The sequence below is a fragment of the Drechmeria coniospora genome, chromosome 02 (assembly GCF_001625195.1).
Source record: "Drechmeria coniospora strain ARSEF 6962 chromosome 02, whole genome shotgun sequence".
In the NCBI taxonomy this organism is placed as follows: Eukaryota; Fungi; Ascomycota; class Sordariomycetes; order Hypocreales; family Ophiocordycipitaceae; genus Drechmeria; species Drechmeria coniospora.
The window spans coordinates 8,527,138-8,552,600 of NC_054390.1; the positions used below are offsets into that span (position 1 = coordinate 8,527,138).

General features: G+C 58.2%; 9 protein-coding genes across 9 annotated transcripts; 5 read left to right on the top strand and 4 right to left on the bottom strand.

The window, feature by feature from the left end:
- Positions 1–148: 148 nt before the first annotated feature.
- Positions 149–2,044, top strand: DCS_05469 (uncharacterized protein; the record flags this gene model as incomplete). Its single annotated transcript, XM_040802772.1, has 3 exons — positions 149–307; positions 381–1,710; positions 1,785–2,044. The coding sequence occupies 3 exons, from the start codon at positions 149–151 to the stop codon at positions 2,042–2,044; spliced, it is 1,749 nt and encodes a 582-aa protein (XP_040657805.1).
- Positions 2,045–2,591: 547 nt separating this feature from the next.
- DCS_05470 (uncharacterized protein) lies at positions 2,592–3,194 on the top strand (the record flags this gene model as incomplete). Its single annotated transcript, XM_040802773.1, has 2 exons — positions 2,592–2,918; positions 2,991–3,194. The coding sequence occupies 2 exons, from the start codon at positions 2,592–2,594 to the stop codon at positions 3,192–3,194; spliced, it is 531 nt and encodes a 176-aa protein (XP_040657806.1).
- Positions 3,195–3,295: 101 nt separating this feature from the next.
- Positions 3,296–5,089, bottom strand: DCS_05471 (uncharacterized protein; the record flags this gene model as incomplete). The annotated part of the gene is made up of 1 exon (XM_040802774.1): positions 3,296–5,089. The coding sequence occupies one exon, from the start codon at positions 5,087–5,089 to the stop codon at positions 3,296–3,298; it is 1,794 nt and encodes a 597-aa protein (XP_040657807.1).
- Positions 5,090–7,589: 2,500 nt separating this feature from the next.
- On the top strand, positions 7,590–9,049 carry DCS_05472 (acetylase; the record flags this gene model as incomplete). Its single annotated transcript, XM_040802775.1, has 2 exons — positions 7,590–8,606; positions 8,687–9,049. The coding sequence occupies 2 exons, from the start codon at positions 7,590–7,592 to the stop codon at positions 9,047–9,049; spliced, it is 1,380 nt and encodes a 459-aa protein (XP_040657808.1).
- A 363-nt stretch (positions 9,050–9,412) lies between these two features.
- On the bottom strand, positions 9,413–11,261 carry DCS_05473 (uncharacterized protein; the record flags this gene model as incomplete). Its single annotated transcript, XM_040802776.1, has 3 exons — positions 9,413–9,756; positions 9,820–10,529; positions 10,585–11,261. 3 exons carry the CDS (start codon positions 11,259–11,261, stop codon positions 9,413–9,415), a joined length of 1,731 nt encoding a protein of 576 aa, XP_040657809.1.
- Positions 11,262–14,116: 2,855 nt separating this feature from the next.
- DCS_05474 (uncharacterized protein) lies at positions 14,117–14,782 on the top strand (the record flags this gene model as incomplete). The annotated part of the gene is made up of 1 exon (XM_040802777.1): positions 14,117–14,782. The coding sequence occupies one exon, from the start codon at positions 14,117–14,119 to the stop codon at positions 14,780–14,782; it is 666 nt and encodes a 221-aa protein (XP_040657810.1).
- A 68-nt stretch (positions 14,783–14,850) lies between these two features.
- On the top strand, positions 14,851–20,160 carry DCS_05475 (peptide synthetase; the record flags this gene model as incomplete). Its single annotated transcript, XM_040802778.1, has 1 exon — positions 14,851–20,160. The coding sequence occupies one exon, from the start codon at positions 14,851–14,853 to the stop codon at positions 20,158–20,160; it is 5,310 nt and encodes a 1,769-aa protein (XP_040657811.1).
- Positions 20,161–20,536: 376 nt separating this feature from the next.
- Positions 20,537–21,865, bottom strand: DCS_05476 (uncharacterized protein; the record flags this gene model as incomplete). Its single annotated transcript, XM_040802779.1, has 1 exon — positions 20,537–21,865. One exon carries the CDS (start codon positions 21,863–21,865, stop codon positions 20,537–20,539), a length of 1,329 nt encoding a protein of 442 aa, XP_040657812.1.
- Positions 21,866–23,388: 1,523 nt separating this feature from the next.
- Positions 23,389–23,958, bottom strand: DCS_05477 (uncharacterized protein; the record flags this gene model as incomplete). Its single annotated transcript, XM_040802780.1, has 3 exons — positions 23,389–23,475; positions 23,540–23,625; positions 23,745–23,958. 3 exons carry the CDS (start codon positions 23,956–23,958, stop codon positions 23,389–23,391), a joined length of 387 nt encoding a protein of 128 aa, XP_040657813.1.
- Positions 23,959–25,463: the final 1,505 nt, after the last annotated feature.

Here is a 25,463-nt window from a genome sequence, read left to right on the forward strand (position 1 = left end):
ATAACGCGAGTTGCCTTCGTTGCCTTGCAAGCATAACGTGGTGGATTGGTTGGATGTGTCCATGAGCGGTCCAAAGATATATTTGCCTCGCTGAAGTGTGTCGCGCCGAGGAAGCTGCCTGTTCACGAGCATCGGCACAGCTTTCAATATGTATACAGCATCGGTTGCCTTCTTCGAGGCCCTCTGTCAGGCCGGTGTGACGCACTGCTTCGTCAATTTGGGTTCCGATCATCCCGGCCTCATGGAGGCGATGGTGAACGGGCAGTGCACCGGCTCGTTCCCGCGCATCATCACTTGTCCCAGTGAGGTAATGGCTCATGGCGACACGAATGCATCGTATTCTTTTGTCCGCGCTCGGGTCATTAATCATCCCTCGACAGATGGTTGCCATGTCCATGGCCGATGGGTACGCTCGTCTCAGCGGAAAGCCGCAATGCGTCATCGTCCACGTTGATGTCGGCACCCAGGCCCTCGGCGTCGCAGTGCACAATGCCTCGAGCGGCAGAGCGCCGGTTCTCATCTTCGCCGGAATGTCGCCCTTTACGCAAGAGGGCGAGCTGCCTGGCTCTCGGACAGAGTTCATTCACTGGCTGCAAGATGTACCCGATCAAAAGGCCATCGTCGGCCAGTACTGCCGGTATGCGGCCGAGATCAAGACGGGCGTCAACATCAAGCAGATGATCAACCGCGCTCTCCAATTCGCCACCAGCTCCCCACAGGGACCCGTGTACCTATGCAGTGCGCGGGAGGTGATGGAAGCCGAAGTGAAGCCTTCCACGCTCCATCAGCCTCACTGGGGTCCCGTTACCCTGGGGGGGTTGCCGTCAAAGGACGCCAATCGCATCGCCGAAGCACTCGCAGTCGCCGCGAAGCCGCTCCTGATTACCGGATATTCCGGACGAAACCATAGGATCCCGGCGGCATTGGTTGAGCTGGCCGACGCCATCAAGAGCCTGCGAGTGCTCGATGCCGCCGGGAGCGACATGTGCTTTCCTGCCGACCATCCGGCCTGGCTGGGGACGAAGCAAGGGGTTGATGCTTCCGTTCCAGATGCGGATCTCATCCTCGTGCTCGACTGCGACGTGCCTTGGATCCCAACTCGATGCAAGCCCATAGACGAAGCCCGTATATTCCACATAGACGTTGATCCCCTCAAGGAGCGGATGCCCCTCTTCTACATCGAATCCGAGGCACGGTACAAGGCGGATGCACTGACGGCCATGCGGCAGATTCTCGACTGCCTCAAAGAGAGCCACGCAGCCAGCATTCTTGCGGCAAGGGCAAAGGACCAGGCGGCGGCGGAACAAGCTCGTCTGCAGTCGTACGCGGCTAGACTGGAGAAGATAGCCCAGGCAGCGGAGCCTCGTGCGGATGGACGATTCGGCACCGGTCATCTCAGCAGGGTTCTCCGTTCGGTTTGTCCCCAAGACACAATCTGGGTAGTCGAGGCCGTGACCAACACGGGCTTCATCCATGACAACGTCAGGCCAACACAGCCAGGTTCGTGGATCAACTGCGGCGGCGGCGGCCTCGGCTGGTCGGGCGGTGGTGCTTTGGGCATCAAGCTGGCGACCGACGCCGAGGGCCGAGGACGGTTTGTCTGCCAGATTGTGGGTGACGGTACCTATATGTTCTCGATCCCGGGGAGCGTATACTGGATCTCGAAGCGCTACAGCATCCCCATCTTGACCGTGGTGCTGAACAATGACGGTATGTTCTCGATTGCGGTGGTGGTGGATGGGTGAGGAAGGATGCTGATCAACGAACGATTCGAACGAACGCAGGTTGGAACGCGCCGAGGAATTCATACAGGCTGGTACATCCCGACGGGGAAGCCTTGAACGCAACAAACGAAGAACTGAACATCTCATTCAAGCCATGCCCGGATTACGCGGGCATTGCCGCCGCGGCTGGTGCTGGCGATGTCCATGCCATGACCGTAACCAAGGCAGAGAAGCTTGAGCTCGTCCTGAGGGATGCCGTCGCCAATGTGCTAGCTGGGAAGACGGCCGTCGTGGATTGCCATGTGGCTTTGGGCTGTTGAGAATCGATATCTCGACATATCCGGCGTTCTAAAATGAACTCGACATGCCCAGTCCATCGAGAAGAAGGGCCAGTCAATGGAGCTTGATGTTGTAATTGTGGTCAAAGGCTGAGGAAAGGAAGTACGGAGTCCTGCATGTATAGTAGCTCGAAGGTACGGAGTACGTACATACAGTATGCTGCACAGTGAGAAAAACGGAGCGCACTGGCGATAGTGGCTCGGCAGGCTGCCATTGGTCAATTGACACTGGTGCATTACATAATGGCATACTATGATTTCCTGCATACAGTGCATGCACAACTACAGCACAGTGCTTGTGCGTGTGTTGCCGTACTACGCCTCACCGCTATGGCGATGTGAACCAGCGGTATAAAATTCCATGCGTACAGCTGCATCGTCGGTGCTCGCGGTGCCTAGCAAAAGCACCTCCGATCCCGCCAGCAATTCGGCCTTCTCTCTCCCACCAGAACCGCACGCCAAAACGTTGCACCGAACTCTGCTCTAGTGAGCCTGACGAAATTCGAGTGACTTGGACAACTCCGACACCATGGCCCAATCCACGCCGCTAGTCCTCGTCACCATGGGCTCGGATTCCGACCTTCCCGTGCTCAAGGCAGGTATCGACATCCTGACCCAATTTGGCGTCCCGTGGGAAGTCGACATCACATCGGCACATCGGACACCTGCTCGGATGGCCGAGGTCGCCACCCAAGCTGCCGGGCGCGGCATCAAAGTCATCATCGCCGCCGCCGGAGGCGCTGCTCATTTGCCCGGAATGATTGCAGCCTACACACCATTGCCCGTCATCGGCGTGCCCGTGAAAGCAACGCATTTGGATGGCATGGATTCCCTGCTAAGTATTGTGCAAATGCCCGTAAGTCCCCTGATCCCACGCAGGAGGCCCATCGTCGTCCATCTTGGGCCGTCGAGGGACTAATGAAGACAGCGAGGCGTACCGACGGCCACTGTGGGCATCAACAATTCAGTCAACGCCGCCCTTTTAGCCATCAGATTCCTGGGCGCTTTCATGCCTGAGATGCAGGAGAAGATGGTGGAATATCAGGCCCAAAACGAGAAGCAGGTGCAGGACAAGGCGAGTCGACTGAGAGAGACGGGCGTAGACGCCTATCTGGCACAAATGAATACATGATGATTTGCTCCGGTGAATGAGCTCTCTATTTCCGACATCATCTCGGGTCCTCCTCATTTGGACAGCATCGCGTACGCCTTTCTCGTGGTCAAATATTCGCCTCACATCACGTTGCCCCTTACTTGCTTCATGTTCTTGACATTGATATCGCGCCACATGGCCGTTGCGACGAGGGCGACGACCAGCACGGTGGTGCCGCTGAGAAGCATCGTCTTCTGCCCATCGCCGTACGCTCTCTGGATGGCGATGCGTGCGGGCGAACCCAAGGGATACGACAGCTGGACGTCGAGACGTCCGTAAATCTCGTCGAGGTGCTTCAGCTCCGATTCGGGTAGATACTCCCGAAGCTTTCTCGGAAAGACGGACTGCCAGATGGCGGCGGCGGCGGTGAGGCCGATGGCGGCGCCGATGGAGGCGAAGACGCCCTCGATGGCCAGTACGATGGCAACGTGCTCATGCGACGTGGCCGCCATGACGGCCGTCTGCTCGCAAACGACAATGGTGCCGCCAGCAATGGCGATGAAAATCTGGCACATGACGAGGTAGCCGACGTGGACGTTGGGCTGACGGAAGCAGATCATCAGGCCGACGCCGACCATGAGCAGCGGCACGCCAAAGTAGAGGGCCAACCACTTGAAGCGGCCCGTCCTGCGAATGGCGATTCCGACCAGAAGCGCCCAGAAGCAGGAGCCGATGCTGTAAATTTGCGAAACGTAGCTGGCCTGGGTCACGGACAGGCCGTTGACGACCTGCAGGAAGGAGGGAAAGTAGGCATCCCAGGTGTAGAAGCTGACAAAGGTGACGCAGGCCAGGACGCAGGCGCCGAAGACGGTGCGGTCCATGAGCAGACGGTAGGGAACAAATCGAACGGGCGCATACGACGACTCCCAGACGACGAAGAAGCCGACGAGGAGGATGCCGAGGGCGAGCGAGAGGAGGACGAGGGGGGAATGCCAGCCGAGATCTTGGCGCGAGTAGAGATTCAAGGGCAGGAGGACGCAGGTGAGACCGGCGCAGATGAGGAGCATTCCGACGACGTCGAACTCACGACCGTGATGGACAAGCGACTGCAGCATCGTGCGATCGCTCTTACCGCTGGCGACGAGGCCGCGGCGCTGCGCCTTGCGGTAGTTGTGCATGAAGAGGGCGTACAGAGGCAGGCTAACGACGGTCGTCAGCATCGCAAAGGTGGCAAACGCCCAGCGGAAGCCAGGGCCGTGGAGAAATGCCTCGGATAGGGGTCCGGACAGCCAGGTGGTGATGATATAGGGCGAGCTGGAGAAGGCGAAGACGAGGGCTCGGTTCTGAAGCGACGACGTGTCGGCGAGGAAGATGCTCAAGCAATAGTCGAGGCCGCCGAAGCCAATGGTGTACAGGACCTGGGCGGCGGTGTAGGTTTCGATGTTCCGGCAGACGGCCATGACGGCGAGCCCGACCGTCGTGAGCAAGATGGACAGGAGGTAACCCTGAGGCCGACCAAAGACGTCGAGGATCCTGGCGAGAGAGAGCTTGAAGAGGCCGCCGACGATCTGACTCATGAGGTGGACGGTCGGCGTCAGCGAGTGCTTGCGAAACGACGACGTGACCCAGGGCATGAGGCTGCTCGTGGCGCCGTTTTGCATCGTGTTGACGAAGAAGACGAGCCAGATCACGGCGTAGGCCGACAGAAGAGACGTCCTCGTCCACACCGTCGTCGTCGCCTCGATGCCCTGGACGCCGGCCTTGCCACGGTCGTCGAGGAGCCAAAGCTGGTCGTCACCGCCGCTCAAGTCTTCGCTGGTAGGGATCTCTCCGGCGGGCCGTCCGCGGTGGGCCTGGGTATGTCCGGGGTCGGATAAGGTGCCGTAACCTAACCCCCCGCCGTCCGCGATGACGGCAGACGTCTCGTCGGTCATTTCCTCGTCGCGCTCGAGCGAATCGAAACCTTGCGTGCTGCAAAATCGACTACTGCACAGCGAGGCTTTTGTTCAAGGAGCCAGAATAGTGATGGATTCGACTGGGCCATCCGGGCGTTGAGCCAGAGGGATGACGGGTATGAATGCTGCCTGTGCTGATGCGGTAGGAGATTCGAGAGACAAGGGTCGAGTCTGAGTGACTCGAACTGTAACACCAACTGGCTCCACGGGGTATTCTAATGTCGGTGCCGCAGCACTTGACACCGCGAGGCGAGATGAGACAGAATAGGAGGCCAGACGGGCGCCTCGGTGCACGCTGTGCTGCCAGAAGCGACGCAAAGTGTACTAACAGGATGGACACGGAACGAAAGGCGAGCGTGATGTGAGCGAGAGAAGGCCGATGCAGGTTTGGAGGGCCACTGCATCAAGTCACGAGCGGTCGCACAGCGTAGCGTTTGGTGATGCGAGCCACCGGCGGCGCCGGGCGATCTCGGCAGCTCGTACGGGGGTTGGGCTGTTGGCCGTCAGTACCAATCTCAGCAGCGAAGAGGTTCACCACCCGGTGGCCCAAGGCGTTCTTGGGCACGTCACGGGCACCGCGCTACCGCTGAACGATGGTTGAAGGCCGAGACCGGCATCGTTCCTAACGCGGCCTCGTGGTTCGCCCGGGGATTCGGCTCGGAGCAGCGGCGTTACCTTGTGCAGATGCTGAGCAGGGGAAGGGAATGCATCCATGTGCCAGCAGAGTGATGTACTTACGGAGCAAGCACGAGTATGCTGGCCTCGTGGACAGGCAAAGTACAACTGTACCACGTCCATGCAATGCAGGTGCTTGTCAGCTTTTCGTATGGTCAGTGTTGGCGCATGTCGTGTTGCTCTGCCGAGTGGGTGTGTCGGATGACAGCTGTGTGGGAAGCTGAAAAAAAGTTGACAGGGGATGCCTTGCTGCGATGTTTATCTGATCGTACTATTATGAGACAGTGACGCAGGTTGGTACTCGATGCAAGTACTCTGTACATGTACATAGTTGTACATGTACTCGGCACAAGTACTGCACTGTACCAGTATCTCCAAGTAAGCACTGTACTTGCAGTGTTGGCGACCACTGAAAACCCATCGAGCACAGGAAAGGGTAATTCCAACAACCACTTCGTTCTCCGTCCAGAGAGAACTTTGTACGGAGTACATACTAGTACTTACATGTAAGTACAGTACTCCATACAGTACAAGTTATGGTAAAATAAAAGAAAAAGTAATAAGCACGTCCGACCATGGTAAGCAAAGGTACATGAATATCTAGGTCTAGTACGGAGTACGTACCTGCACTTGCACTGTAGGTGTACATGCTGTTGTACCTATACCTAAGTACAGTACAAATGTACAAGTACTCGTAAAAAATCTCATTATCAGATCCGCACGCCTCCAGCCCGGCCCAAGCACCAACAAGCGCAAGGCATTATTCCGACATCAGCCGAAGGCCTCGAAAAAGATGACCCCTGCAAGGCGACCAGGTCTTGACCGGTATGGACGTCCTTTCTCTGCGAGATTTTCTTGCGCGATTTTCCCTCGTCGAAGAATCGACGCGATGATGGATTTCGGCCTCCCCTACCCCGGCCGGTTCCACGGCCAACGTACCGATACCTGTTCCGCCAGGTGTGAATGTACATGTGATTACTCGAAGGGTACTTGTTGTAGAAGCAAGTGCTCCGTAAGTCCTCGGTGCATGTACTGTACTTACATACTATATTAGCTGTCTGCCTGCTTACAGCACATGTGGGTGTAAGTAAGTACAAGCACTTGTACAACTAGGCTCAAGTACTCCGTACAGTACATGAACACCTGGATCAGGGGACAGAGGTGTACAAGTACAGTACTTAAGTACAGTACTTACATGTACAGTACAATCCAAGTACACCGGGGCGTGTACGAGTAGGGGGTGTGTGCGACGGCAAAACGGACCTGTGCGACCCCACTTCGTCCGAGGTTCGGGAAGCAGACAGAGCAGCAAGCAAGCAGGTGCGCCGGCTGCACTTGACAAACGCTTCACAGAGACGGATCCGCAACGGCATCCGATGGGGATGGCAGGCACGCAACTCCCCTCGCGCCTGCCTCGTGCTTGCAGTAGGTATATTACATGTACTTGTACTCCATGCCGGTACGTGCAAGCAAGTACAGGTACAATAGAGTAAATACTTGTACGGGGTCACAATACGTAAAGTAGGTGCACGTCTTCATGCATACATGTACCTGTACGGAGCAAGCAAGTACAAGCAGTGACGTGTAAGCGAGTGCTGAACTTGGCGGACGGACGGGTGGCAGAATCGTTGTCGGTGAAGCGCAAGCCAATGCTCAGCACGCTCGCTCTACCTATTCGTATACTTGCAACTATTCCATACTGTACTTGTCGTTCTACTTCCACTTCCACTTCCAACCGTCCTTTCTCTGCTCCACGGCATCATCGGCATTCGTCTGCCTGCTCTCCTCCGCATCGTCTTGCGCAATGGCGGCTGCTGCCGTTGTCCAGCTGGCGTCTCTGTCGGCCGACGAGACGGTCATCAAGCTTCCTCATCCCTACCTCACCGAGTATACCGTCCGGCCAACGGGACGCAAGGAGCTTCCCAATGTTCCTCTATACCAGCTCCGCGAACGACAGGCCTCCTCGAGGACGCCTCTCCCCATGAAGCTGGACGATGACGGCATCTTGTTCTCCGATCGCACCGACCTCAAATCGAGCGAGCTACCCCCGGCGTCCGACAACAGCTCCTGGGCGCGCGCGAGACGATCGCCCTGCTCGACCATCGTCTGGGACGGCGCCGAGGCCCCGGATCTGGCCCAGGCCTGGCTGCTGCTCTACGTCCTCTTCACCGTCCGCCCCGGCATGGAGACGCTGCGTCTCGAGCTCCGGGGCCAGAAGGCGGCGACGCTGGCCCGGCAGCTGACGGACGTCATGCTGGCCATCGAGCACCCGCTGCGAGCAAAGGAGACGCGGTCACCCTCTGCGAGGACGGATCGGTGCGTCGTGCTCGCACTGCGAGGCACCTTTTGGCAGGGCGCCGGCTCTCCCTTTGGCCCTCGTCCCGTGTGGTGCCCTCAGGAATCACCCTCGTCCTTGTCCGGCCCGACCTCCTCGCTTGCCTCGTACCCTCCCATGCCTCTGCATCACACAATGACGGTCGCCTCGGCGGGCGACCCGCAAGATCCGGGTCGGTACCAGCAGGCCTGGCACCCGATTCGGCCCGCCAAACCCGCCCCCGGCGCCGTCGTGTACAGTCGATGGATCCCTCACCTCAAGGAGACATTCTCCATGGTGTCTCTTGATTACGAAAACGACGAGCACCTGCGCCTGTTTCACGAGTGGCAAAACGACCCACGCGTGTCGCAGGGGTGGAACGAGACCGGCACGCTGGAACAGCACCGTGAGTATCTGCGCCGCATTCACGAGGATCCTCATCAGGTAGCCATCCTGGCCAAGTGGGACGACGTTTACTTTGCCTACTTTGAGGTATACTGGGCCAAGGTATGAATGACGCGTAGAATTCCCCGTCGAGCATCCGGACAGGCGATGCACGGACATGCACTAACGTCGGGATCGCACAGGAGGACCGGCTCGGCGGCTACTACGACGCCGGCGACTTTGACCGCGGCCGTCACTCCCTCGTGGGCGACGTGCGCTTCCGCGGGCCTCACCGGGTCTCTGCTTGGTGGAGCAGCCTGATGCACTACCTCTTCCTCGACGAGCCGCGCACCATGGACGTCGTCGGCGAACCCAAAGACTCGAACTCGACGGTCATCATGTACGATCTCATCCACGGCTTCGGCCTCGAAAAGTTTGTCGACTTGCCGCACAAACGGAGCGCGCTCGTGCGCTGCTCGAGGGCGAGATTCTTCCAACTGTGCCCGCTGGCGGAGAATGAAAAGGCCGTCGGGGGGATGAAGATTGGGTTGGTGCCAAAGCTGTAGGTGCCAAAAACAAAAGCCGGGGGTGAAATGAAGCGGACGCGAACGAGCATGCGATAAATGATGCATTGGACCCGGAGGAAGAAGGCGTTTTTAGTACAAGAAATCCGTGGTTCATGATATTCATTTCATGACAAGTTCTCAGGGTCAGCCTCGAGTGTTCCAACGCCGTGATACCTGAATGTGTGGATGCGGCCCCAAGCATCGACAACAGCAACGACAATAAAAGCAGGAATTCTTGAGTATGCAAAATCCCCAAGCACGTAGCTTTATTGTGTATGCTCACTCATCTATTTGCATCATTTATCCCGTATCCACATGTGCGCTTCCGTGAGTCGTAAAAAACAGTACGCAAGGAGGCACATTTCACAGCCTCGACGTTTTCGCCCGCTGGTGGAGAATGGCATCACCAAGCTTGGCCATCTCAAACTTCCGAACCTTGCCGCTGCCAGTCAGCGGAACGTCGGTCGGCACGCCGCCCTCGCCGAGCCAGAAAATGTGCGAGGGGCATTTGTGCTTGCCAAGTTCGGTGCGGACCCAATCGCGCAGCTCGTCGTCGGCTGGCCTGGCGCTGTTCTCGACGCGCTCGAGGAATGAGGCGACGACTTCGCCGTAGTGCTTGTCCCGAAGACCGACGACGATGGCTCGCGAAATGGACGGGTGAGCCATGAGACGCTCCTCGATCTCGAGGGGGTAGATGTTTTCACCGCCTTGGTCCTGTCAGTTCCCTCTCGGCACACAAAGGTTGATGATGCATGGGACAGAGTACGCACCTCGGATGATGATGTCCTTGAACCGACCGGTGATGGTGCAGTAGCCGTTCTCGTCAAAGACGGCCTCGTCTCCCGTGTGGAGCCACAGGACGCCGGCGGCATCCCGGACCATGACCTCGTTCGTCTTCTCCGAATTGTTCCAGTAGCCGGCCTGCAGCTGGTAGCCGGCCATGCAGAGCTCGCCCCGCGTGCCGACGGGGACAACGTTGCCGTGGCGATCGATGATCTTGGCATGAGCGTGCGGCATGACGGTGCCCACCGTCGTCAGGCGCATGTCCATGGCGTCGTCGGTGAAGGCGTTGAAGCACGTTGGCGACGCCTCGGTCAGCCCGTAGCTGCTCGTGAACTCGGACATGCCGAAGCGGTTCACCAACAGCTCCATCAGGTACCTCGGAACGGGCGCACCGGCGATGATGCCCGTCCGGAGCCGCTCGCAGCTGAAGTTGGCTGGCAGCTCGGCCTGGAAGAGCGAGTCGAACATGGCGGGCACGCCGTGGACGGCGGTGCATCGTTCCTCGGAGATGGCGCGAAGGGTGGAGGGGATGTCGAAGACCTCGGCCGGGTAGACGATCTTGCCGCCGTGGGTGACGATGGCGAGGAGGCCGAGGACGAGGCCGAAGCAGTGGAAGAGCGGCGGCGGGCAGCAGAGAACGTCATCGGAGCCGAGCCGCATCCTGTCGCCGATGAAGCGCGCGTTGTTGACGAGGTTGCTGCCGCACGTTAGCCATGGCTCCGTCCGGCAACGGCCGGCAACTGTCGACCCACTGGTGCGTGAGCATGGCGGCCTTTGGCCGTCCCGTCGTTCCGCTCGTGAACTGCAGGTTGACGACCTGATGCGGCAGCACCCGTCGCATGGTACGGCTCAGTCGATCGCGGCTCCGTCCCCGGCTCGACCTCACCAACGCCTCGTACGTGGCGTATCCTTCCGTCTCGCCCCGCAGGAGCACAACCTCGGGCCCCCGTCCGGCCTCCTTCTCGCTCCGCAAGGCCGAGAGAAGGGCGGCGTTGCTCAGGCGTCCGATGAGACGGGTGGTGAAGAGGACCTTGCAGTCGGAGAACTGGATGCCGTACAGGGCCTCGGTGCTGGTGTAGGTGTTGTTGAGGATGACGAGGATGGCGCCTATCTTGGCGACGGCGAAGAAGACGGCGGCATACTGCTCGCAGTTGCCCGCCATGATGGCGACCCGATCGCCGACGGCGATGCCCATGTCGAGCAGGGCTTGGGCGAGCAGGGAGCTCTGCTGGTTGAGCTCGTTGTACGTCCAGCGGGCTCCGGTCCAGGGGATGACGAGACACTCGTTCGTGCCATGCTGGTACGTCTGGAGCTCCAGCAGCTCCCCGAGCGTGAGGTCGACGAGGGGAGGGTCGACGGGGCCGTGGAGGATGGATAGGCTCTGCGACGGGCGAGCGACGATTTCTTGCGTCGCTGCCATGGCCGCCATCTTTCTCGCGGCGGTTGGAAAGTCGTACGGGGAAACGTACGACGAGGAAAAATAAAAGTGTAGGCTGTGGGAAATCTAGCCAAGGCCCACCGGGACGGTCCAAGGTTGCATGCAGGTCTCGTCACGTCTCTGATGCCCGCGTCCGTGCAAGGTCGTGCGAGCATTACATGTACTCGTTGCCGCACTCCGTAGGCACCATCACGTCGGGCGCCCGGAAAGATGGCGACAAAAGGGCGCTCCGTGCTCGTCCATGTCGGAGCCGAACCTGCTCGGGCGGCTGTCTCGGCCCTCGACGCGTTTCGAGCTTCGCCAAGGCACACGGCTCGAGGTGGAAATCTGATCATCGGATCAGATTCGATCAGATAAGGTTCCTTGTTTCCAGCACAATGCAATGGCCTTTGGTATTACGTGTACGGCGTACCTTGGGTACTGTGTACCGGCACGTGCACATGAGTACAAGTGTACTCCGCACTGTACACTTGCATCTGCATGCACCAGCACATGTACGCAGGTTTTCCGCGCATAAGTACGTGTGTACTTGCTCCGCACAGGGCTTACAACTACTAGCCTAGTGCTCCGTACAGAGTGCCTACAGGGTACACCCAAGTACATGTACAGTAGTTGTAGGCCACCTACCCAGTACCTACAGTACACACCAGTGCCGAATGGCTTCCCTGGCTCGAACCTGCAGAGTCTGCAGCAGCGCAGGCCGCTGACTCCCCGCCCCGAACTCGCTCGAGGCAAGGATGCAAAGAGTACTGGTGCGGAGCAGGTGCTCCAAAACGGCAAGTAATTCATACTAGATATTAGTTACAAGTAGTTGTAAACTGCACGGGCACGACAGAGTACATGCAACTGCAACGTACTAACAGAGTCCTGTACAGTAAGTACGGAGTCCTTGTATAGGTGTACACCCACACGCACATGTACCGGTACATGGGATGTATTTCACGCACGTCTCGTCGGCGTGCCGCCTTGGCAAAGCTGGGATGAAGCGTCCTTTTTTTTATCAGATCAAACGAGATCCGCAATCCCACCATCGGTGCTAATGCATTCCAGCACAGTCGCGTGCGGTTCTTTCGTCCTGCCTTTCCCAATACAGGCAGTAACAAGGAGGAAACGCAGGACTGTGACCGAGGAACTCCGTACGGAGCGCCGAGTGTTGGTATTCCCGCTTACAAGTACGCTTACCGTGCGGAGCACATGGATATGTACTGTAATTACGTGGGCATGTGCTCCGTACTGCGTACTGTACATATCCTGGGTTCCGTACGGAGTACTCCGTACTAGGTAAGCCTATAGTGCTTGTACTATAACGGCGTCGAGTACCAGGTAGGTGCCTCTAGTAAGCACAGAGTACGGCGCAGTAGCCGGTGCTTTTCGTCGGAAGTGGAACGGAATACATGCACCAACACGAGAACAATACCCACCATGTAGCAATGAGTAAACCCTCGTATTCGTGCCCCAAACGTCGAATACGGACTCGTAAAGGTGAACGGAGAAAAAAAAGGTCGGTGATGGTACATGAAAGTGACGGAGTGAGAGGCATTTTGTTCCCCAGCATTGCGCCCAGCCAAGTGACGGACATCAGCACTTGTTCGATTTGTGGAGCATTATTGCCTGACAGTCTGGGCAGCTCAAGCATGCGTCCGACACTTGAGAGTCCTTGCACGGAGAGGTGGCATGTGTCCAAAGAAAACACGCCCATTTTTCAGACTGGCTCGAACTGTTCTTGGGAGAGATCGAAATGGTGAGGGCATCAACAGCAGGTGACGAGAGACACGTACTTGGGCGATACACTGTGGTGTATGGGTACAGGAAGTACTGTAACTGGCACCTCGTCCTGGTATTATGTGCTGCTGACTTACAGTACACATGTACTGTAAATGTTCATCCTGTACTCCGTCCTCCGTACAGTAAGTACATGTGACTGTTGGGAAATATGCGCAAGCACCTGTTGGAGCAGTAGCACCATACTTTAGTGCGGCGAAAATGCCTGCTGGTGTAATAACGGTCGGCTCGCGAATCCTGGCCAGGAACGGTTCGGCAGGAAAAGTTCAACACCTGTATTCCGTACGGAGTAGGTACATCCATCTACAGTACTTACTTACTAGGTACCTAGGTAGGTACCTAGTACCTAATATGAATTCATGTGCAGCCTCGTTTATCCTCACCCTATTAGTACTTACATGTACAAAGTGCCGCTGACTTTCTTGGCCGTATTTTCAATTACTTGGTAGCTTTCGCGTCCATGTATTTGTACTACTTACTAAATATACAAGCAAGTAAGTGTATGTACTCTGGGTGCCGCATTGTACCCAGGAGGTAATATTAGGTGTTGCTACGTTGTGTGTGTGCATGCACCCACTACTGGTAGGTAAGTAATACATGCAAGCAGCTCCGCACTCGCGAGTCGTAGATGTACACCCAAAGTACATGCAATGCATGTGTACGGAGTACTCCGTACAGCGAGTACCTCCATGGACAAGCACCGAGGACAGCGTATGATACAGCATGTGCATGTACTCCATAACCTACTGGGTATGCCGCAAGCACAACCACCAGGTATTGGAGTACTTGTACGTCTCCAAAGCGTTCAGTACCATGGATCAGGATGCCATTACGCCGAGCCACTGCACTAATTCTTACTAGATACAAGTGCTACGAGGTGCCTGGTAGCTACCTAGTAGGTACGGAGTACACTAGGCGTAATTACACATGTACAGTACTGCACTCCGTACTTACAGTACCTGTAAAAAGGTGTCGGGGTACCAGTACCTGAAGAATTAGTACACGAGTACTCCGCACGGAGCAGGGCACGCACAACGATAATTAATACATGAAAACACCACAATATGCATATGGATCTCCGCTCAAAGTCGCAACCAAACGGATCCCATCTCCACATGGCCATCGCTCACCTTTTTCGACTCTCTACTCCGTCCGTGAGCTCCGCACTGCATACCCCTACTTGTGCGTACAACTTCTCGACGTCCCATTATCTGATCAGAACCCTGCAAGTTCCTTCGTGTACCTCCAAGTCTTCGCTCCCTCATTGGACCGCCACCCTGCCGATCCTGCATCTCGCTGCCTCGCTACGGACACACCCGTGGAACCTCGCATGGAAATCCCGTGGAACCTCGCCGCCCGGCTGGCAACGGTCAGCCGTACCAGCAACTGCAACTGCGGCATGCATCGACACCTACCTCCACCTACCTACCACCCCGTGTCGTTCGTGCGTCCGTCTGTACGAGTCCGAGCCCGAGCCCGAGCAGGTGGACGGTACGAGGGCGAGTACTGGGCCTCGTTTCATCGGCGAGATTGGATCAGAAGATCGTCGGGTCATGGGATGCATGGCCGCCGCCGCAGCACGCACCGCCATCGTACATTTGCCCTCCCCGCCGACGAATACCCTTATCCTGCAGCTGCCGGTGCCAAGCTGTCCTACCATGCCCGCGGAATCGCCGTCGGACGCATCGCGGACAGGCACTGATGGTCGACGAAACTTGAAGAAGAGTTGATGCTCCTCCTTCAATCTCCTTTACCTTTCCCTTCTGCCCATCTTCCTTCACCAAATTCGTCGGGAGCGATGCGAACAATCGATGGCGATGCCGGCAGCGGGAGCCGAGCCGCTCATGTCCCGGATGTCTCCTTGCACTGCCCGGTGGCGACGAAACACCCTTCGGAGCGCGCGGTCGGTGTCCCCCGTCCAGCCGAGGGCGACTTGGGGCAGATTTGGAGGTGGAACGAGGCGCTCCCGCCAACCATCGAAACCTGCATGCATGACATCTTCACCGACCAAGCGAGACGCCAACCGGACGCAATCGCCGTCGAGGCCTGGGATGGAACGCTAACGTACGAAGAGCTTGATCATCTGTCCACTCGACTGGCCCACCAGCTGCGCCGCCAACACGTCGACATCGGCACCCGCGTGCCGCTATGCTTCGAAAAGTCCCTCTGGGCCGTTGTCGCCCTGCTCGGCGTCATGAAAGCCGGAGCAACCTTTTCCCTCACCGATCCGAGCCAGCCGGAAGCACGCTTGCGAACCATCGTGGAACAGACCGGCGCTGACCTTGTCGTCACCTCCCTTCTTCAGGCCGAGCTCGGTAAAATGATATGCGGGGAGGGGCAAGTCCTCGCCGTGTCGCGGGAGCACCTCGATCAGATGCCCATCTCGTTCGAGGAACGGCTTCCACGAGTACCGCCATCCACCGCAATGTATGTCATCTTCACATCAGGCAGCACCGGGAAGCCAAAGGGCGTCGTCATTTCCCACCAGAATTACACCAGCGGCGCCATTCCGCGAGCCGAAGCCGTCGGCTACGGGCCCGGATCTCGAGTCTTTGACTTTCCTTCCTATGCCTTCGACGTGAGCATCGACTGCATGCTCTGCACCTTGGCCACCGGTGGTCGAATTTGCGTTCCGTCCGAAGCCGATCGCATAAACGACCTGAGCGGTGCTATTCGAAAGAGCCGTGCGAACATGGTTCACATGACCCCCTCGGTCGCTCGCGTTCTGGACTCCGACATTATACCCTCCTTGGACGTCCTGGGCTTGGGAGGGGAGCCGATTTCGGCGAGCGATGCCGCCGTGTGGGGGAAATCAACCAGTCTCGTCATCGCCTACGGCCCATCCGAGTGTACTGTCGGCTGCACCATCAACAACACCGTCGCGCTGTCGACGGGCATCGGGAAAGGCGTGGGCGGGTCCATTTGGATAACGGATCCCGACAACCACGATATCCTGATGCCCATAGGCGAGGTCGGCGAGCTCCTTGTCGAAGGGCCAGTCGTGGGCGTTGGCTATCTGGGCGAGCCCGAAAAGACGGCCGAGGTTTTCATCGAAGACCCGCGCTGGCTCACCCGAGGGTGCGAATCCGTCCCTGGGCGCCGGGGCCGCTTGTACAAGACCGGGGATCTGGTCAAGTACGAACCGGGTCTCTCCGGATCCATCGAATTTGTCGGGAGAAAAGACCAACAGGTCAAGCTACGTGGTCAGCGGGTTGAGTTGACCGAAGTCGAGCACCACCTGCAAACCTGTCTTCCGTCGGGCATCAAAGTCATTGCCGAAGTCGTGAAACCGGAAAACGGTGCACCGTCACTCGTTGCCTTCCTCTCCGAGCCGAACATGGGCCAAGGCTCGGATGCTGATTCCTTGACGGTTGAGCCTTCCCCTGCGCTGGCGACGGCCCTGGCGGCTGTTCACTCAAGCATGGGCGCCAGGGTACCAAGATATATGATCCCAGCCGCGTTTTGTACCCTTCGCCATATGCCATCTTTGGTCTCGGGAAAGACGGATCGAAAGCAACTTCGTGAGATGGGACTCTCCATCCCGCGGGAAAGGTTCGCTGGCGCTGGTTCCGCAGGCGATCGAGAGGACGAGCCGGAAACGGATCGGGAGAAACAGCTGCAGCGAGCATGGCGCAATGTTCTCGGCGAAGCCGCCCAAATATACAAGAGCAGCAATTTCTTTGCCCTTGGAGGAGACTCCCTTCGAGCGATGAGACTGATTGCCGCCGCAAGAGAGGAAGGTCTGGCTTTGACCGTCGCCGAGATCTTCACGAACCCTTCTCTTAGCGCCATGGCGGCAAGAGCAGCGGATGTTTCGGATGAAATTCAACATGCAATCGATCCATTTTCGTTGCTGGATGCAGAATGGGACACCGATGAAGCGAAAAGGCAAGTGGCCAATCTTTGCTCCGTCGATCCAGACCTCGTCGAAGACATTTATCAGTGCACTCCACTTCAGGAGGCCTTGATGGCTCTTTCCGCCAAGGTCAAGGAGGCGTACATCGCGCAGCGAGTTGTGTCGCTGCCAGACACGGCAACGGCTGAGAGACTCATTGCCGCCTTTGAAAGCGCAAAGCAAGATTGCCCGATCCTGAGAACGAGAATCGTTCAAGTCTCGGGTCGGGGGCTCGTCCAGGTCGTCGTCAAGGGAAAGCTCCAGTGGTACTCCGGTTCGAACCTAGACGAGTATCTCACATCCGACAGAAACGACGACATGGAGACCGGGAAGCCACTTGTTCGATATGCCGTTATCAACGACGTTTCGAGAAGCAGCGTTAGCTTCGTTTTGACCATGCACCACGCCTTGTATGACGGCTGGGCGATGCCCTTGGTTGTCGATCGCGTGAACAAGGCCTTCCAGGGGCAGACATTGACTCGGCCGGCTGAGTTCAAGCATTTCATCAAGTATCTGCAAAGTATGGATAGAATCGAGTCGGCAGCGTATTGGAGGGAGCAGCTTAAGGGTGCCACCGGTCCTCAGTTCCCCCCGCTTCCCTTCCAGGGTTACCAAACGCAGGCCGACTCGTTGCTCGAAGTCTATGTACCGCTGGAAAACTCGCCCGCATCCATCTTCACAGTCGCGACGGTCATTCGAGCAGCGTGGGCGCTGGTCGTCTCTCAGTACATCAACGGCCATGACGTTGTCTTCGGAGAGACGCTCACAGGCCGCAATGTGCCGATCGTGGGCGCCGAAGAGATTGAAGGACCGATGATCACTACCGTTCCGGTGCGAGTCCAGGTCGACCGAGACACGCCCGTGGCCGAGTATCTCCAAGCGATTCAGGAACAAAATGTTGCGCAAATTCCCCACGAGCACTTTGGCCTGCAGCACATCCGCAAACTTAGCCCGGACGCTCTCGAAGCGTGCGAGTTGCGTACTGGACTTGTTCTTCACCCCAGCACAGAAGGGGATGTCTTGCAAGGTGAAGACTTGCCCGCCAATCGGTTGGTACCGGCCGGTGATGCCGAGGCTGCCCAGGAGGCTCTCAAGTTCAACACATACGCGCTCATGCTAGTGTGTTCCCTCGACCCCAAAGGCTTCCTTGTCATGGCAAGCTTCGACTCCACGACCGTGACCTCACCCTTGATGCAGCGCATCTTGGATCAGTTCACGCACGTCGCACAGGTGCTGTACGGAAAGGCGACTGGTCGCCTTGGAGACATTTCAATTCTGTCCGAGACTAACTTGGGCGAGCTGAGGGCTCACATGATCGCAAGCAAGGCCGATCCGGTTCTCCAAGCCTTCGAGGGTTCTCTGCTTGGATGCATTGTCGATGCAAGGGACAGCAACCGGGCAGTCCCCCTTGGTGCCGTCGGTGAGCTGATCGTGCAGAGCACCAGGGAATTGCATCTTGCCCCGGTCCCGACACCAGCTTGGGTGGACCAGTTGCGCGTCTGCGAAGCTGACGGCGGGTTCTACAATACTGGAAAGCTCGCCAAATACGATGCCGGTGGCCACCTTCAACTTGTCAAGGCGGGTCCTAAGCAAGCAAGCAACATGGCATTCCAGCAGCTGCCCAAGAAACGCTTGTCGGTTACCTCTCAGCGACAGAGGAAGCTGCGCAAATTGTGGTCTCGAGTACTGCCTATTCAAGAGGACGATATCGGTCTCGATGACAACTTCTTTTTACTAGGCGGCGACTCCATTGCCGCCATGAAGCTCGTCTCCGACGCCCGTATCGATGGTATCAAGTTGACCGTCGTGCAAATGTTCCAAAAGCGTTCTCTGTACGAAATGGCTAGCATCCTGGAAGAGGAGGTCCCAACGAATGAGGTGACCGAACCTGTTCCACCATACTCTCTTCTTGATGCCAAGGACGCCAGCGGATTTGTCGAGACCGCGTTGAAACCGCAGCTTGCGAATAAAGATTGGAAAATTGTCAATGTTCTGCCTACCCTTCCGCTGCAGCAGGTTGCCGTCAAAGGAACAACGCAGTTCCCAAGGTATTCTTGCCGGTACGAGCTCGTGTTCTTTGACGCAGCCATAGACAAGGATCGTCTTTCCAGAGCTTGCGAGGAGCTCGTTTCCCAAAATGAGATCCTCCGAACCGTCTTTGTCGAGCACGAAAACCAGGGGTACGGCGTCGTCGTTGAAGACTTGGGCGCTTCCGTTGTCAAGTATACAGTTGACAGCGGCGTCGACGACTTTGCTCGGCAGCTCTGCCGGCTCGATTTCATGACGAGCCAACCGCTCGGCTCGGCCTTTGTCAAATGGTTCCTCGTCGAATCTTCTCCGGCTGGCCAAGCATGCCTCATATTCCGCCTCTCCCACGCGCAGTACGACGAAATATGCCTACCCATCCTCCTCGGCCAGCTCTCCGCACTGTACGAAGGCAAGCCCGTCCAGAAGACGGTCCCATTCTCATCTTACGTCGGCCACGTCGTCCGACAATGTGCCGCTGCCAGCATTCCGTATTGGCGCGATCTTCTCGCCGGCTCTGCCATGACGATTCTCAAGCCAGACATTCCCGTCGAGAGGAGCAACCACTTTGCGGTCCAGAGGACAGTCGACATCTACTCCCGCCCTAGGGACATCACGGTGGCCACCCTCCCCACGGCCGCTTGGGCTCTCTGCCTTGCCCGGCGTCTCTCCCTGCGGGACGTCGTCTTCGGTGAGGTCGTCAGCGGCCGCAACATCGACTTCCCCAACGCCGGCGCTGTCACGGGGCCCTGCTGGCAGTACGTTCCAGTGCGCGTACGCTTCGATCCTTGCTGGACTGTCCTCGATCTCCTCACGCACATCCAGCACCAGCATGTCGCCTCGTCCGCCCACGAGGCCATAGGGCTCGGCGAAATCATGGCTCGGTGCACAGACTGGGATTTGTCCACAACGCCGGACTGGTTCGACTCGGTCGTGCACCAGGACGTCGCCCACGTGGAGACATTGCCATTTTCAGCCGCCAGCGGTCGGCTGGAGACGTTGTACCTGCACGAGGAACCGCTGCGCGAGTGGAAGGTACAGGCCTACATCGACGGAGACGAGATGAAGCTCGAGATTGTCACGGTGGATAGCTGGGGCGAGTTTGCCAAGGGTCTGCTCGACGAGCTGGTCGATATGGCACGCTTTATTGTGCAGGAACCAAAGGCCATGTTGTCGGAAGTCATGTAACTTGGAAATGGTATGCATGCGTGTAGAGACGTATATATACGTATGCAGATGCCATAGGCCAAATCGATGGCACATTGGAAATGAGCCAATTTCCGTCACCAGTGCCGCCGTGCTTGCGAACGTGACGTGTGGAACAAGTCAAAACGGACAAGGTGAAGGTGACGATTCAAATGTATAGTGGTATCTGCCAAGCGCCAGCAATGATGTGATAGAAAGCGATACATGCAGGGCCGTCCCCTCGGTCGCGACGCGATACCCATGGGCACAGTGCCGATGAGCCTCGAAGCAGGCACGAGCATCGGAGGCAAACTCGGTTACTCGACAAGCACAAACAAGCCGTCGGGCCCACGGCTCAACTCGCGACTCGATTCATCGCTCATCCGCCCTTGACCGGCTCAGGTTCGACGCCAGGGACGGGACCAATTCCCAAGGCCTTCTGAAGGCTTCGGCGGATCCCCTTGGCTGGTCGAAGATCATCGTCGTCGCGTCCGAGAAGACCAAAGCTCATACGCCTCGTAAAGGTACCGTGATGGTCGTTCCCTGCCGAAGGTGCGGACGCTCGCTTCTTCTTGCGAGCCGCCATGACATGCTCGGCGATGGAGGATCGCGGGGGCCATTCCCCGTCGCGTTTCCAGCCGGCGACGCAGGAGCGCACCATGTCGGACAGGTTGACGGGGCAGGCAGGCTGCAGGTTGCTCAGCGTCACCTTGTCGTAGAGGCTGAGGTAGACGTTGGGGTTGATGGAGGCCCGCAGGGGATTCTTCGGGGGGAGCAGGGGCGGGCCGAGTGGCAACAAGGTCTCGACGGGATGGAGGCGAGGCGAGGTTGCGTCGGAGATGGACGACTGCCGCCTCTTGAGCTCCTGGCCGTTTCCTTCGCGGGCCACCGACGAGCCGTCGGAGAGGGTACCGGAGCCGTCGGCACTCGGGGCGGCGGCGACGGGCGCCGAGCTGGGTGGCGACGCCGACAGCGAGTGGAGGAAGAAGAAGCGTCGGGGCGAGCGGGGAGAGGATGAAGGAGGGGTGGCGGGCTTGTGGCGGACGCGGACGGTTCGGGCACCGGTCCAGGCATCGCGTCGCGCCTCGAAGCAGGCCAGGCCGTCGTTCCAGGAAAGCTCCTCTCGCAAGGCCCTCCGGCGGCGAGTCCGCTTGTCGGGGACGGAGGCGTCGGCAGGGTGCGCATCGACTGCAGGGTCGACGGTGGTTTCGTCGTCATCAGAGAGGTCGGAGGTCCACTCCATTCTCGGGCGATAGTGGACGGCATCTTCGGACACGATGCTGTACACGGATCGCGCATCGTCGTCGTCCGAGGCGTCGTCGTCCGAGGCGTCCGAGACAGCTCCGTCCAACCCGGCGAGGCCACCCCCCTGATGGGCAGCGTCCTGGCAAGCGTCGTCCTGGTGCTCGTCGGGTGGAGCCTGGGTCCAGGCTTCATCATCCTGGCCCGGCCGACGTTCTGGTTCGAGAGGCGGTGTGGCACTCGGCTGAGCAGGCCAAGTAAACTGCCAGTCCGTCTTGACCTTGTCGGAGAGGTATCGCTTGACAGCCTCCTTCTGCTTCGTCTTGTCCTTGCTCAGGAGATCGGCGTACTCGGCGCCGAGCCAGTCGGGGGTTTCCTCGAGCGGCTCGGTTTGGATCTGAGGGGGCTGATGGCGCAGCTTGGCCAAGGGCGAGCGCGGGCCCTTGTAGAAGTCGGAGAAGATCATGGCGGCGTCGGGGTCAGACAGAGGCTCGGAGGGGGCCGACGAGGATCGTGTCGCTTCGCGTGCGCTTGCGGGGTGTTGGCGCCGCGGAACAGAAGGCGAGCACGGTTGAGCGGCTGCGAAGGCGGAAGGTCAGCAGGTGGCGTGGCGGTGTGATGGGCACACGAGCGTGCTTGCTGTCGTCGCCATCGGGCCGATGATTGGGAGGAGGGTGGAGGAGGGGATAGCAGAGGCATTGGCGGGGTCGACACGAGTATGAAGGCGGGGACGGACAGGGCAGGGTCGATGGTTGAGCGTCGTCAAGGAGAACGGGCCGGTCGCGTTGCGGGCACTGGCCAGCAGCTTGGCCGCCGCGAGCACCAGAGGCTCACTTCACTCACTTCGTCGTCATGTGCGGGCTCCCGAGGGGAGTGGGCGTGCGTGCGGGAGCTTGCTCGACCGTCCGACCCGGCCCTCTGAGAGGCAGGTATCGGCCGAGAGAGATGGATCGTATCGCCCAAGGACGGCGGCACTTTGCTCGCTCGCTCCCGGCGGCCGTGGCAAGGAGCAAAACGGCACCCCTGGCTGGCACGGCCGGCGTGCAAGGTGACGGGTGGCGATGAAAGGAAGCTCGAGGGCCGCCGTTCGAGGGGCGAGGCGTGATGATCGAGAGGGGCGACGAGGGGAACGGTGAGGGGTGAGGGGTGAGATGTGCTAGGCAAGCAAAAAAAGACAAAGGAGGATAGATGGGCTGCCAAGTGAGGGCGACAGGAGGCGGAGGAGAGGATGGAGGGATGAAGGAGGCACGTATTCGGTGCAGGTAGAGGCAAAGATGATGGGGTTGTCGAGCACGAGCAGCGGTGCATGACGCAACGACGGAAAGGGCGAGCTGCTGCCCACCATGTACAGGTACTACCTGCGGTGGGCACGGTGTACCAAGCACGACGGGTACCAGGCACAGCGCTGCAAGTACTCTTCATCCTCCGTACGCCGCACGGCGCTCCCGCGCCGAGTCAGCAGGTACCTGCGCTCCGTACGGAGTACTTGCAGTGCATGTACAGTTGCGCTGTAGAAAAAGTACCGGCAGGTGTAAGTACATGTACATGTACATGTACAGAGCGGGCAGGGTTTGCGTCCACATGAACACGGACAGACCGCACCTGCACGTGTACACGCAGACTTACGTGTACACGCAAGAGCACGAACACGCACCCATCCAACGTCGTCGGCGCACTCGCTCGACCACCTAGCCCTCGTCGGGAACAATGAGGCTGATGGAATAGTGCTGCGTGCGGCGAGGAATGCAGGACCAAGGCCGGCGCCACAGGCGACGGTGGGCCAACCAGACCCTTGGTGCGGCGTGCTTCCAAGACAAGGTCGGCAGGCAGAGAAGGGGAGTTGGCATCCGGCCAGGCCAGGCCAGGACGGCAGCCATCATCTACCACCGAGCACGCACCGTACCGCATCGGTGTGCCGCATCGATGGTGGTGCCGGCGCATGTAGTAGGAATGACTGGTTCCCACTCGTAGCTGGCCAGGAGCCCGCTGCTACCAAGCACCGCCGTTGCTCGTAGGCTCGGTGCTGCCGGTGAACTCGGTGCTGCCGGTAGGCTCGGTGCGGCAAGTAGGCAAGTACTGTAGACAGGTGTACGGAGTACACGTATATGGTATCGTGCGTGCAACGTGCGGGAGTGCAAACGTCGTGCTCGTCGGTAGGGTAGAGAGCATGCCTATCGGCGGCGGCAGGCGCTTGCACTCGTGCCGCCACCACGGCTCGGGCATCAGCTGGCAGCGTGTCGGCCTAGCAGCTAGTAGCCGAGCCATCGGGTGACGAGATGAGACAACAGGAGATGAAGGCAGATGGGCAGATCGATGGACGACCATCAGTGGACGACGACACTTACGCGTACGAGTGCGGCTGGTCCCCTCCTGCTCGTTCCGTCCTTGCTTTTGCTGGGCTTCCGCCGGCCTCGCGGCCTCCGTCGTCGAGTTGGTCGCCGCCATGACCGCCTCGTTTTTTGCTTTTCCCGCTTCGTTCGCGCACTCGTTCTCGTGCTTGCTTGCCGCCTCCCTTTCCGTCGCCCTTGGCTCTTCCTCTGCCTTCTCCTTCCTCTCCATGGCGAAGGAGTGGGAGCGGGAGACGGCCGTCATTTCCCGACGACGAGCGAAGGGAGCGATGGCTGACGTCGAGGACGCCACGGCTCGCTTGGCCCAAAATTTTCCGTCACGGAAGAGATTGCGGGCGGGTGCTGGAAGGTAATGCCTGAAGAGTTGCGCTTCACATCTGCCAGCGCGCGGCCGACGGTTCCGTTCCGTACCTGTTCCGTGCCGTCAGGGGATGAGCAGCCGGTCGGTGCCTGCACCAGTCTCTTGGCTCCGGGGCAAGGTCGAATGGAGAGCTCGGTGCACGATCCGCAGCTCGGAGATCGGATGATGCACTCGATGATGTGGGAATCGGCAAGTATTATTATTCTACGGAGTAGGTACTAAACCCATCTGTGGTTGGTTGCTTACTGGGCAACAATCGGTTAGTCATCCATTTGTACGGAGCACTTGTGCTCCGTACTGGCAAGTAATTGATAGGTAATATTGCATGAAAGCCGGACTGCACTTTGATACCTGAGCATGCACTGTGCATTTGGGTGTACTTTGTGCATTTGGGTGTGCTACGTACACGTGCAGCTCCCTGCCTGTTCTCCTGTAATCATACGTGTACAGTATCCTTTCCCAACAGTTCATGTAGGTGCACTGTACACACCTACTCACGTGGTCACGGCTGGCCTGGCGGATAGACGAAAGAAACGTCAGCGACAACGACGAACCGACGATGCTAGAAAACCGATGTCGACCAGCCGCAGGAGTGTTGCCTTCATTGGTCCAAAACGACGCAGTAGCCGGTCCAGCGGCAGTCGTGCCACGAATTATATCCACGTACGCTTGCTTCCAAGCGTGTGCGAGCCGCTGAGGCTTTCAGCCTGCTTCCCACAATAGCCAACAGGTATTGTGGTGCGGGAGAGGAGACGTCAAAAGGGATGGTACCTCGGAACTTTGATCCTACAGAGATGCTCAATGCAAAAAAAAAAAGGAATTTTGGTGTCAAAACAGCCAACGCAGCACCAGCTATCATGTGGTTGCCTGCTAGCACGATGATGTGTTCAAATACACCATGCGCTCAGAGTTGGTCGGCGCATACGACATGATATGGATGAGTATATAGCTAGCCAGAATATTTCAATACGAGGCAGATTCTTCATCCGTTCCGTAACTGCGTGCATTTTCCGCAGCATTTTCCCATGCCTGCACCTTAAGGTTGATTCTATGCTCAACACCCCTAGCCACGTAAACGTCGCGGTGCGCTGCATTTCAACGAATTCCGGCCTTACTTGTGAGGGGAAAAGAAATGGACCAATTGAAGTGGCACCAGAGAGCAAGCAGGCTACTTTCCGCCAGAATTACATGCTGCGAGCAGTGGTCGAGTCAATGGCGAGCATGGCAAATTCATTGATTTCGTCCAGATGCACTGCATCTACTCTCGAGAATTCACTGCATCCCGTGTCAAGAATTCACTGCATCCAGTGCAAAAGTTTCACTGCATCCAGTGTCAAGTGTTCACCCCATTCGGT